The sequence below is a fragment of the Triturus cristatus genome, chromosome 6 (genome assembly GCF_964204655.1).
Source record: "Triturus cristatus chromosome 6, aTriCri1.1, whole genome shotgun sequence".
NCBI classification, from domain to species: Eukaryota; Metazoa; Chordata; class Amphibia; order Caudata; family Salamandridae; genus Triturus; species Triturus cristatus.
The window spans coordinates 175,510,607-175,524,385 of record NC_140589.1 but is presented as its reverse complement, the minus strand read 5'-3'; the positions used below and the strand labels follow the sequence as shown (position 1 = coordinate 175,524,385).

The 13,779-nt window shown below is 43.6% G+C and overlaps 1 protein-coding gene across 1 annotated transcript in view; it reads right to left on the bottom strand.

The window, feature by feature from the left end:
- Positions 1-13,779, bottom strand: part of PKHD1 (PKHD1 ciliary IPT domain containing fibrocystin/polyductin) — a 1,788,124-nt gene that overhangs the window by 1,417,754 nt on the left and 356,591 nt on the right. Inside the window, exon 6 of the mRNA XM_085609531.1 lies at positions 11,179-11,257. Within this exon, the coding sequence (XP_085465657.1) occupies positions 11,179-11,257 (79 nt within the window). The remainder of the gene's footprint in view (positions 1-11,178; positions 11,258-13,779) is intronic.

Here is a 13,779-nt window from a genome sequence, read left to right as displayed (position 1 = left end):
CCCATTTCAAACTAGGGCTTTATTTAGCGACTATGGTGCCGATCAGGATCCTGGAAATAATTTCCCCGTACGACTCGTATCCGGTCTTTTTACCGTACGAATCGTACAAGTGGCGTACAAACTGCCAAGTACGATTCGCATGGGAAAAAGTCCATACGAATCGCATTGGGAAAAATTCCCCACACGTCCTCGGGTCGGAAAATGTGTCCGACACGTCCCCGGACGATTTACCGTACAAATGTGAAAAGTGAAGTCCGACTGCGCAAGTACGATCCATCCCGTGCGTCCGATGTTACAACCGTATGGAAGAAACACCGTCCGCACCGAACTCCCATAGCAACCATGGAGACATGTGCCCGCATACGCGCCGAACACCCCCCCCAGCCCCCGTGAGTACACGCCGAACCCCCCGTGTATGTACACCCCCGTACGAGTCGAACCCCCCCGTGTATGTACACCCCCGTACGAGTCGAACCCCCCCCATGTATGTACACCCCCCGTACGAGTCGAACCCCCGTGTATGTAGTGCTACGCGCTGGGGGTACGCACCATACATACACGGGTGGGGATACGACTCGTACGTACATGGGTGTACATACACGGGGGTTCGACTCGTACGGGGGGTGTACATACACGGGGGGGTTCGACTCGTACGGGGGTGTACATACACAGGGGGGTTCGACTCGTACGGGGGGGGTACATACACGGGGGGTTCGGCGCGTACTCACGGGGGCTGGGGGGGGTTCAGCGGGTACCGGGCCCCCAATTCCACTCGCATCGCGGCGTACTTCGCTTTTCCGGCACTTTTTGGGTGCCGTAAAAATATTGCCGTCCGGACTACTATCGGTTCGAATCGTACTTCCAGGTTCGTGAAACGCTGCCTGGAAGCGTCCCGACGTCACATCGGCGCATTCCCGGATCACATTCGTTTGTATATTTTCGTCGGTCGGTGTTTTGTACGACTCGTACGGAAATGGTGTTTCCGTGCGAATCGTACTTGCATGTTTGTAAAGTTTTACAACCGGGTACGAGTCGGACGGAGAAAAGCCTCCGTCCGACGGTTCGTACCCGGTTTTTACAGGATCGTAATTGGCACCTATATATATGCATTTAATGGGTGAAATATTGCATGGTTTGTGTGTTTTAACACTGACTATTTTACCATTTTGGAAGCAAAGCCATTGAACTAAGTACATTTTGAATGACATCACGCCATTTTAAGCTTTTAATTCAGATCCTTTCCAAACAAATCCAAAACGAGCTGAAAGAAAAGATCTGCAAAATCAAAATTTACCTCTCTGAAAATAATGAAGCAGAGAACAGCAAGTACCAATACCTTGATTAAAAGAAGCAGCGAAACAAAGAGAAATCTCTCTGTGAAGATGCAGGTGTGTTTTTTGTATTGTTTTCCCTTCAAAACACCTACTGGACACCGTCTCTTTTAATGATCTGGATGGAAGGATCTGTCAATACTGTAATTCTTTAACTTTGCTGATTTGTTTGAGACTACTCTCTCGATCACACTGTACAAAGAAGGTTGTGCAAAAAACAAATTCTCGTTTTTAGGTCTCGCCTAGCGTTGCAGCACGAATGCGCTGCCATCGCTTTGCGAAGCATGCAGTATATACTAAAGTGTGGCAGCTCCACCCACTCTCTGCCCATTGGCTTTTGTCTTAAATGCTGCCTTCCGATTGGTTTGAGGCTTGCTAGTCCCTCCTCATTCATCATTTATATCCTTCCACGGCTATTTGCCCCTTTACTCCTAGCACTATTTTCTTTTAGGCCTCGTCTAGCGCAGCAGCGCGCATGCGCTGCCATCGCTTTGCAAAGCATGCAGTATATACTGCGGTGTGGAAGCTTCGTGGAAGCTCCTCCCACTCTCTGCCCATTGGCTTTTGTCTTAAATGCTGCCTTCCGATTGGTTTGAGGCTTGTTAGTCCCTCCTCATTCTTCATTTGTATCCTTCCATGGCTATTGGCCACTTTACTCCTAACACTATTTTCTTCCCTGTCTCCCCACCCCATCGCCCCCTCCCTCAGTCTGTGACTTTTCAACCTCCCCTGGCCCTCTCCCCACTCTCGTTCGTGTTTTCTTGCCTGCCGGCACTTCCGTTTTCATCTTTAGTATTGCCACCTTGAAATATGCGTGTTCAAGATGCGTGCTGTACAAAAACTTCTCTTGTTAAATTAACTAGATTTTAATGTTACTCTAAATATAATAAGACTCTAGGCAACATTCGGGGTATGCATGGCAACTGACGCCTCTTAGTTCACAAATGGCATTGTTGTCAGGCAGGAGGAGCGGCAGTGTTTTAACTCATGCTTAAAACAAGCACTTTTAATAAGTTCCTCTCAATTCAGTGCTATGATCTTGTGCACTGAGGTGACGCGCAAAAGAAATGCACTTTTGTGAATTCTGACGAGACATTATCGCACATTTACATCATGTTTACTGTATGATTAACATGCCGATAATTTTCACGTCTCGCCCACTGGCTCGTTTACGCTTGGCTCTTCTCCGGCTGGCTCTACCTGCTAATTAATATATTGGCTTGCGCACCTCTAACAAAGAGCGATAAATGGATACATGACAGTGAGCCCGGTAGATGGTAGAAAAATAGACTGCTGCAGACAAACAGACAAAGTCAGTCTCCATTGCCTCACGTCAGAATCATCACTTTCAATAACCTGGAAATCTGCCGGCAACTCCCGCATGCCCCAACCTCATCCCCCTCATCTATTCTTAGCAGAAGCTGCAGATTCTGAGCTGTGCCCTGCAGGTGCAGAGGAGCACGGCAGAGTCTGTAGAAGCGCAAGGATCCCTAGCCAATCTGAACGAGCACCTAAGCCTTCCAGGTGCCTTCACACTCAGGATAAATGAATACATTTTGTTCTGTGCTTTAGTCGCCCCTCTGTGATCACTGTCTGGTAGATGAACCTCTGTGTTATTAAACACATTCAAAGAGGTGGTTGGGTACAAACAAACAACAGCCACAATACCGTACGTTTTAAACGTGTAGTTAAATAACTGCTCATCGAGTATCTCATTGGCTGATCATTCCATGGCACTACCAAAACTACATTTGGACACATTTGCTCAACTGTAAAAGACTCCCTTCTATGGGTCATTTAACAACTCAGGGCTTTGGGGTTAGGTAACCTACTTTGGATGCTGTGTAAAAGAGTAAATAAGAAAAAAAAAAAATGCAATGAAACTAAGCAACCAGTACTGTCTAAAACACTGTGAAAACTGACACGCATTCTGGCATTTTGTTTAGTTAATGTCGATTTCCTCATAGATGCGAGTAGAGTACTCTTAATATCTTCATGAAATCTGCACTCTTTTAACTAATAGCACCAGGCGACCTTTGACAACTAGGCAATGAATACATTTTCATGTACCCCCAAAGCCCCCCTGCCCCCGCCCCGTTGGCAAACTTCATTGCCTCCGAGTGTTTTGGCGATAACCAAGATGCAGGATAGTGAGTCAAATAGTCCAGAAAATGAAAGAGAAGCCGGGATTCAGATTCACATGTTCCGATCGCGTTGTTTAGTCTGTAAGCACTACTTTTCTTAATGAGTTTTGCATTATTAAAGCACCACAGTGTGCATGTGTGGCGACACTTCACCCATGAGGTACGTGCTAAGCAATTGTTGACACAATCCACACTGCGTCTTTTTCAATATATTTATTATGGTGTGCAGGACCTTTACAAGGGATTTTGCATTCTACATGCATTCACTCCAAAAATAAAATGTGTAGGTAAAAAAGAAATTGCCATTTACAACGTCAATAGCTCTAACTCACAAATGTGAGACCTATTTGCATTGCAAATGCTTGTTGTTTTAGGTTTGCCTTTAACCATTTATTTGCATTGTAACCATTTTCAATAGTCCAGGCCCATGTGTTAATCCGTCCACAACAGTCTGTGTGGGAAACCCATGTTCCCCATGACTCTTGGCAAGCAAAAGGCGATCAAAGGGGCGAACAACATTCTCAAGCTCTAAAGGGCGGCGGGTCGCTCCATCTAGCACTCCTCCAATAAAGAAACACAATGGAATATATGGGTCAAATGGTACACTGTAACCAGCCATCTGATTTTCTTGCTTCAGGATGGTGCTCACTGGTCTGGCAAGAGGGATGGATCATGCAGTATTTAGATAACAACTAACCTCGATCTCTTTGACTAACATAACCTACTTTTTTAGCAAGTAATGCATATTCTATGACAAGAAATCCCATAGCTACTGCCTTCTTCGGTCTCTGACGGAATTGTTGTTATAGAGCTCATGACTCAATCCTTGAGTAGTTTACCCCACAGAGCAGTAGGGTGGTGTCAATAGTTATCATATGCTGTAGTCAGCCCACGGGTTATTATCTAGAAATTGTTTCACTGGGGTTGTTAAAGTTTGTTTGGGATAGTTCTCATAGTCAAACATTTCAGTAACATGTAATTTTGTCTTGGCAGACATTAATGCATCCGAGAACACTTTATGAAAGACTACGGTAATTTAGAAGGGGATAGCGCCACCAGAACATCACTTTTAGCGACTTTCTGGTGGCACTATGCACTTCTCCATATTTACATAGTGGCATTAAGCCACTTTCTGTGGCTTAAGGCCGCCTTGTGAATACGGCCCCTTTACACGCATCAATTAGCATAAAAGGGCTGTGCAGTGGATGTTGCTGTGGGCGTTCCACCATAACACCCATGGCTGTTTGATGCTGCCCCAGATTTACAAGGAGGTGTAAATCTGAGGCAGCACCAAAAACCAACGCCATGCAAGAGCCGGCCTTAGAATGGCGAAATTAGGAGAAATACTTTTATTTCTCCTCGTGTTTGCGTAGAAAGAGCAAAACACCATTAATGAGTGCTTATGTGCAGGAATGGACACCTTTTAAACAATCATTAAATAATGACGATTTGCTACTTCTATGTGCGCTGCATTCAGCACACATAGGAGTAACAAATCGCCATTATGGATTGTTTATGTGCAGGAAGGGACACCTTCCTGCACATAAACAATCAATACCTGCAACGCAGGTTAGCTTGCACTATGATGCAAGGGAGCCTGTGGTAGCGCTAGGCAGCTACTTTTAGCACCAACGCTAGGGAAAACACAGGTTTGCGCCGTATTGTTGAAAATATACAGCATCCCTGCATTTTTGAAATATTGGAGTGTGGCACTACCGAATTTGGTGCAGCTCAGCAATCCAACATTTCCTTGTACATATGACCCTTACAGTGTTGCATACACTAATGAACGAGCATCACCACTTACTGTTCATGGACACAAAGACACTAATGTGGAAGTGGCAACAGATGTTTCATTTGCAGGTGGATTCTTGCTTAACACCAACTAAGGTCCTTTTCAGCTATGTTTATTGATAAAAATCTGGCATGCTCAATAATGATCATAAGTGATCACATTGGTAAACGTCCATGGCTGCTTACCCACAATGGACAGAGTTTGCACTGCCGGTGTCATTTGGCAATGGTCTTTAACATTCCAAACACCCACTATTGAATGTGGCTTTCCTTGTTGTAGGCACATAACACTGTGATGTTTGAGGTCATATTTGGTAACCCTGGGGTGTGTAGCTCAGTGTCACAGGATTAGTCACGTTGCCAACCCCAAAGAGATCAAATACACAAAAATACACTACTGTGTGCCACGGTGTGGAAACTGCATACAATGCATTGTGAGCAATGGTTCTTATCAAAGTCTGTACGTATAGGTTCAAACCTTCTCTGAGCAGGTGAACTTATATCCTATTGATGGGTATACCCTTAATAGGGTCCCTTTAGGAGTAAAACAGCAATATATCTTATCATCAAAGTCTTATTCTCTAATTATAATTAGCTGAGGAGGAACCAGGAGGACAGGTGAGGTGAGAATTGACCAAAATATATGAGGCAAGATTCACCAAGGAAAATGTTGCTTAAGGGAAGAACCCCCACCTGCCTATCATATGAGCTGTCCAGAGGATTAGTTTAACACCTATTAGAAAGGATTCCCCCCTATCCTGAACTAGACTAGATGGGGGGCAGGTTCTAGTAGCAGCCATGAGTTGATCATACAAGATGGAGAACACAGCCTGGCAGCCTTCCTTTCTTTTCAACAGGAAATAATGGTATTTTCGTAGGAGGGACTGAAGCCGTAAGTGCTAAGCCATGTTGTTCAAGAGAGAGAGGGCTCCTGATAGCCTTGATTGGGGTGTTGGGGCGCTGCAATCTTCAGTTTTTTATTAATGAAGTCAAGAAGAGAGCATTTATCAGCTCAAAACGTTGTGTGCACAGTCCAAACTGCAGATGAAGCAGGCAGGCTGGCTGTAATTGTGTGAGTACTGTGCATGCCATTACCTGAGGTTCGCCTGTTCTATGTAAAAATGCAGATGTTCAGCCTCTGACAATGGTAATCCAGACAAAGGAGATAGACTACTGTAGTACATCATGGTGAATCTTTTCTCTAGCTTGCAGTGCGATGGTTTCATGCAATGTTTTTTGAATGTGCATGCTCTTTTTATAGCTTTCAGTTTTTGTAGTGTGGTGGCCTTTTTCTTTCCATGCTTTTTCTGATGTCACGCCTGTGATCTCATAGCTGTAACCAGCTAACCTCTCTCTGTAGTGTCTGACAGACAGTGCAGAGTAGCATTGCTGGTCAGGAATTCAGATGGCAACAATATCTTAGGGCCCATTTCTGCAGTCTATGAAAATTACCAAAAACTGGAAGCACATTATTTGCCTTTTATTGAATGTTAGAAATGAGGGTCTCCAATTGGCAGAGGTATGCACCTTTGTCCAAGTAAGGACCCTTTCTTCTCAATAGGGTAAGGGGATAACACACTTTAGATAACCCGTACTCACCCCCTTGGTAACTTGGCACGAGCAGACAGGCTTATCCCAAAGGGAATGTGTAAAGTATTTGTACCCCTACGCACAGTAACACAGTGAAAACACCACCGATGGACACTACAGCAGTTTAGAAAAATAAAGTATCTTTATCTAAACCAAACAAGACAAAAACGAAAAAATTCAACATACATGTATTGAGATATCACTTTTAAAACAGTTACTTCAAAAATTAACACTTGTGGAAACAAATAGCTCCACCTGGTGCTATTACAGCATCGTGACAGGCATAAATCCAAAGTATGGTTCCAACCGCAAGGTTCGGGGACTGGGCACGGAGTCACACGGATCCCCAAACGCCAATACCTTGGAGATGAAGCCAACAGACGATGCCTGGCCTTGTGGAGGTGAGGAATCATTGCCCAGACAAAGCCAGTTCCCGGTTGCCATGGGGAGGCGAGGCGTCAAGTTCATGAGGATGGGAGGTGTTGAATCCAGGACAGAGGAAGTTAGGCAGCGTCAGCAATGAGGCGTCAGTTCCAGTGAGGGGATGCAACGTCGAAAAGTTCATGAAGTCGCCCTCATTGGTTATCGGCTCCATGATAACGAGATGCAGGCTCTGGCCATGACGGCATCGGTGCGAGCGTTGGCTTCGGGAAGATCGAAAACTGCAGGCGTCGAAGGGCGTCAGAACTGCGGTGCAGGCAGTGCATTGTGCACTTCACAAGCGGTGTCCCTGGCCTTCGTGCAAGTTGCGGGATGACTGGTGGCAGCGCTGATGGCGTTGAAGTTGCTTTTCTTGCTTTGCAGCACCAACCACAAAATTCTTAGGGCCTAGGAACTGGAATTGGCATCCTTTTGAATGCAGGAGTCCACAGAGGAGTCCAGTTGCTGGTCAGGGGATTGCGAGTGAAGTTTTTGTGGCCCTGAGACTTCAGAACAGGAGGCCAGCACACACAAGCCCTGGGAGATTCTTCTTCAAGCAGGTTCACAACAAAGATCCAGTCTTTGTCCTCTCCTTAGCAGAATCAGCAACTGCAGGCCAACCCAGCAAAGTACACAAAGCAAAGGGGCAGCACTCCTCTCTACAGCTTTCCAGCTCTTCTCTTTGGCAGAGGTTCCTCTTGAGTCCAGAAGTGATCTAATTTACTCGGGTTCAAAGTCCAATACATATACCCCAGTTTCTCTTAGTTCTCTTTGTGGCAAGGGTCTCTGAGCTCAGTCCAAATCAGTTCTGTCCTCTCTGGTTCAGCATGACTACAGGAGGGGGAGACAGCATTGTGCAAAGGAGACAGTCTATTCTGTTGTAATGTGAAACTCCTCCCACCACTCTAAATGCAGCCAAGTTGTAATGTGAAAGTTCTCTCACCAAGTTTTATCCAGCCCAGCTACGAGTCACCCAGGAAAAGCAGGACACACCTCAACCCCCTTGTGGCTGTCTACAGTGAATGCACATCCCCAGCTCCTGTCACTCCAAAACCAGACAGTCAATACACAAAACAGCAGATGCACACAGAATGGTTAAAGAAAATGCCTACTTTCTAAAAGTGGCATTTTCAAACACATAATTTAAACACGATCTTCTTAAAAAGATGTGTTATTAAATTTTGAGTTCAGAAAGCCTAAAGTTTATTTCTCCATCTTGTCCCAATGGAAAGTTACACTTGTAAGATGTTAAAAAACAACTCCCATGTTAGCCTATGGAGCAGATAGCCTTTTAATAGTGAACAATGAAATTGGCAGTATTTCACTATCAGGACATGTCACACATACCAGTACATGTCCTACTTTTCATATACACAGCACTTTGCCAATGGGGGTACCTTGGGCCAACCTTAGGGATGCCTGACATGTAAGGAAAGGAAAAGTATGGGCCTGTCAAGTGGGTGCACTTGCCAGGACAACATGGCAGTTACAACTACACACGCAGGCACTACAGATGCAGGTCTGAGATACATGTACAAAGCTACTCACATGGATGGCACAATCAGTTCTGCAAGCCCATTAGTAGCATTTGATTTACAGGTCCTGGCACACTCAGTGCACTTTACTAGAGACTTACCAGTAAATCAAATATGCCAATCATGGATAACCAATCATAATAACAATTTACACAGGGAGTACTTGCACTGGAGGGACACTGATATGTATGTGTGTGTGCAATATTAAAGGTTTTTTTCAATGTGGAGGAAGAAGACATGAAGATTGAGAGATCAATGATGGGAATTCGCCGTAACCATGATTTCTTAGGAGCAAAGTGCTGATCATTGCCTTTGCTGAGTAGTTGACCTCAAAGCTGGTTAACCAGGATCGAGTATCAGTAGGGACACTCAGCAGCCTGTGATTCTGGGCAAACCACTTAATCTCCCTGTGCCTAACAACATGAATGTATCCGTCTGTAACGCAACTGGTGTTCATGTAAAGCGCTCTGATACCTTCAGGTCGAGTTTGCACTTAATAAAATAAAACAAAAAAACAGAACATTCTGAACCCTTTCTATCTGAATATGCTATACATGTATAATTTTGCCTACTGCTGCCAGGAACCTATGTCTAAACATATTTAAAGGAGAGAAGAAAGAAGGAAGTCAAGTGAGATGTAGAGTCTATAGGCTCAAGCTTTCTTTGTTTATGCTCAACGGAATGGATACATTTTCATAGATCTTTAGGACATAAGGCAATCAGGTTTGAAATGGATCAGCAGTGGAATGTCGTTTTCGAGATATACGCCTTGTGCTAAGTGCTTTTACCTTATCTTCCACTGAGGAAAAACATTTAGGAAGGTTGACCTTGAGCATACTATTTCTGGGTGAAAATAGAACACATAAGACAGATTGCCATGGGTATGCTAGCCTAAATATTTGCGGGCTGTTTAGTATACCTTTAAGTCTGTATGCTTTTTGCCCATGAGCCAATGTACGGATTTCTTTTCTAAAGTGCTGGGGTCTGTGTTCTTCAGGACAAAGATAAGGTGGGTGGCACATGGTTGGTAGCACAGTCTCTTGAAGTCTGTAATTTGCACATGTAGAATTTAACTTTGCGGACAGTGTTCACTTGATGGAAGGGTCAGCCTCAAGAGTGACACCCAGAATGCACTCTTTACATTTTGGTATAGGTGGGGAACCAATGTGTAGAATTATTGGAAAGGGGGAGGCTGAATGTTGCATGTCAAAGGCAGCATCTCGGTTTGAGGGATTGAGGCATAGCAGGTTAGCTTGGGACCTGCTCTAGAATTAAAGTAGGCAGCTAGAGACGTGCTTATGTTCCCAAGATCCCGTCAGTTGCTTCAAGAGTACCTGAATGTTGTCCACATAAATGTTCTGTCCAAGTCGGTAGGAGCAAATGAAGTGTTCTAGCATAGAAAAATAAACTTTTAATACTTTTAATAGGTCCTTGTGTCAGGCATCTGGCCCATGCCATGTGTGAGTAGTTCATATAATCCTTTTGTAAGTCTGATGCTGGATTTATAGTGTGGAAAACAAAAATAGATATCAATTTGGGACAGTCAGGTATTACCAGTTACTACCCCCCATGTAGCACCTCCATCCCTGGTACTACCCTTGTAACCTTAGTCTTAGAGGCACGAAAACAGTGATACAAATAAGAAGGAAATAGGGTTCTCAGGCATTGCTTACTTTACTTGGTAACCTTCACCTCCACTTAGCCTCTCCCTATGAAATATGACACTGTTGAAGGGCTAAGAGTGGGACCCATGGTGTCCCCTGTGATGTTATCAGTGGTTAAAGATTGCACGATGTCACTTTCCCTTGGCATTTTGGGGAATAGATGTCAAGAAAGTCTGTGCATCAGAATGAGAAAAATAGCACATGAATGGTCACACTAATCCATCAAGACATGAGATAACTTTGAAACTGCAGTATGACCCATTTAAATGATTTCTGGCTCCTTCTTCTTAAATCCCAATAACCCTACAGTTATCGTCTTCTCTTTTTCAACCCATACAAAAACTGTAAAAAGCAATTACTTGAGAACAGCTTCTAGGGGACAAGCTCTCAGGTTCAATAAGATGTTCTATACCGTATCTTATGCAGTATCTTGTGCTATGCCATTTCATGTGCTATGCTGCATCTTGTGCTGTGCCGTATCTTGCGCTATGCCGTATCTTGTGCCGTGCCGTATCTTGTGCTGTGCCGTATCTTGTGCTATGTCATATCTTGCGTTATGCCATTTCTTGTGCTATGCCGTATCTTGTGCTATGCCACATCTTGTGCTTAGTCCCTGCAGGAATCTGATTTTATGTATTATATATGAGAAGCATCAAATAGATGCACATTTAAAGAAAAGTAAGGACATGCTATGCATTACCCATCAATGTATTCAACGTTGAAATCATAGGTTTCATATTTTTCAGTAAGGATCCACCCAAATATTGTTAGGACATTTCCTGCAAAGAAAGACAAAAAAAACAATGTTACAAAAACAGAGTATGCCCTTTGTTAGTCGTCTATCCACTGATCGCTATTCCATTTAACATAAGCAGTACATATTACCATTTATACATATTTTTAGGCTACAGAAATAATTGAGCTTACTGCATGCAGGTTTTTCCAGTGGTGATACCGAATACCTTCTAAATGCATATGGACCCTTAATATTGTAATTACAGCTGAAAGAAGAAACACACATCTTTCTGTGTCACATATATAGAATATGTACATTGATTCTGCGTAGTGTCTATAAGCACTCGGGTAAGGACTAAAGCACAGTAAACTGTCATCGGGCCTCCTTAGGAGACTGAATATGAACCATTAGTTCCTCAGTGAAGAAGCAGGCGGGTTTATGCAGTTCATGCTAGTGCACTGCACAAGCATGCTATCAAAGTAAAAACATGCGACTACATCGCGCACATGTCTATATGCTTCAACCCAGATTTGCAGACATCTCATATAGTTATTCATGAATGAATTCTTTTTTTGAAGAGTTTTATTGCAACCATTGGATGTTCCAGTGATTGTTAAAAGATTCTTGGTCATACTACATTGGAAGCTAATCATCAAAAATTGACGTTATTCTAGAGGGTGTAAGGAAAGAAAAAACATAAAATGCAACATGAGGAATAAAAGAGGAGTTGGAACTAAAACAGAAGTTAATCCAATTTCAATTGAGTGACTACTTGATGAGAAAAACAGTAAAAGACTATAGGGAACACACAATAAGGTGTGTCATAACTAGGTCTGGCTCTAATATGGTAAGTCATATAGACACAGGCACGCACAAAAGCAGATTGCCTGCATATTAACATATTAAAGCCCGACCAATTGATTTTTTCCTATGATTGTTACTTAATAAATTACCATTGCATGGTCAAGAAGAAAGAATAAAATATTAATGACTATCTCCCTATTAAAACACAGGAGGAAATTGCCTAATCACATCATGATAAATGCTGCTAGCACTAGGCCTTGGGCAGAAACATCACGACAACTTTGGGGCACAGGGTTATTCATTTTAAGTCACTTTTGAGTGATTACTTTAGCTGGCTCCGGTGTCATCTTGGGGCAGGGTCATTACAGTAACACCTTACATGTGGTGGACGGACCGTTCACGTCCACTGCTCTCCCTTCACAGTGCAGAGAATCTGAATGGTTTGTTCATCACACTGAGCAAAGATAACCATTGGATGCAAGCACCATAAATATTTTTAAAAAAGAAATTCAGGATGCAGAGAGATGAGCTTGCCTCCCATCCTGAATTTTCTTTTGTTTCGGTCACTGTTAATCGCAGTGTCCTAAGTGAAAGCAGTCGGTGCCATTAGTAGCTCTCTGCTTTCATTTTGATCTGGTACAATCAGTATTCAGTACTAGAGCACTTAACAGTGCAAGGCAATCCACAAGCATGAAAAACCCTACCAGGAGGCAGGGGGTGAGGGGATGGGTGAGGGGGGCTGTATGCATGTAGAGGTGTTCTCCTGTCTAAAAATGTAAATGCAGTCTTTCTGCACCCTGGGGAGTTAAGTGGGATATTTAACTCCAATCTACCCACCTCAGGGTGACAGGATACTGCCTGAAATAATATTTTCACAAAAAATATCCCCTCCTTCCCCCGGACAGCAGATTGGGGAAGTCAACCCCAATCAGCCACATTGGGGAGGTAAGAAGTTCAATTAACACAAGAGATTTCTTTTTTTTTAAAGAAGGGGTGGGCCAGCCTGAACAGGCTTCGGATCATTCCCCAATATTGTATGTGTGCTCAGCAGTCTAACTTCCTCGGGGGGGCAGAACGTCCATTAGACAACTGGGATTTTATGACCCCCACCCCTAAAGAGCCTCACAGCCTTTCTGCCACCTGGGAACGCAGATTGGGGGATTTATTCCCAATTTGCTACTTAATGGGACAGAAGGTCTGCTTGGGAATAGTGATTTTATTTTTATTTTTTTCAGGAAGGGTGTGGCAGCTCTTCCCAATATTAGACCTTGTCCCCATCCTGAAATGACTCCAACAGTCTTTCTACCATTTACCCATTAAAAAAATTAGTTGGGGCAGAAAGCCTTTTTTGTTTTTTAAAGAAAATGGTGTGGGGGCTGGCCCAACCCAACACCCACCACCCCAAAAGCCCCACCAGTCTTTATGACTCTCTGAGTCCTACATCATTGCCATCCCACAAAAATTGAGAGGACATTATGATTATTTTTATTGTACTTTCAACATATAGACTGGCAGAGAAATGGCAAATCCCAAATTTTTCTCATTTGCAATAGTGGATGATCATAATTATCAGGCTCAGGATTGGCCGACAGCCTGGGAATCCAAGGAACAAAGGGGATTTCTGAAACCTAGAGACTAAAGTGTCTTGTGTGGGTCCTACTACATTTTCTTGCCCAGAATTCCCTGCAAATGTCAAACACTGACTGAAATCACAAATGGACTATCCAGTCATATAAAAAAACTCCCTTTGGGTATGCCTCA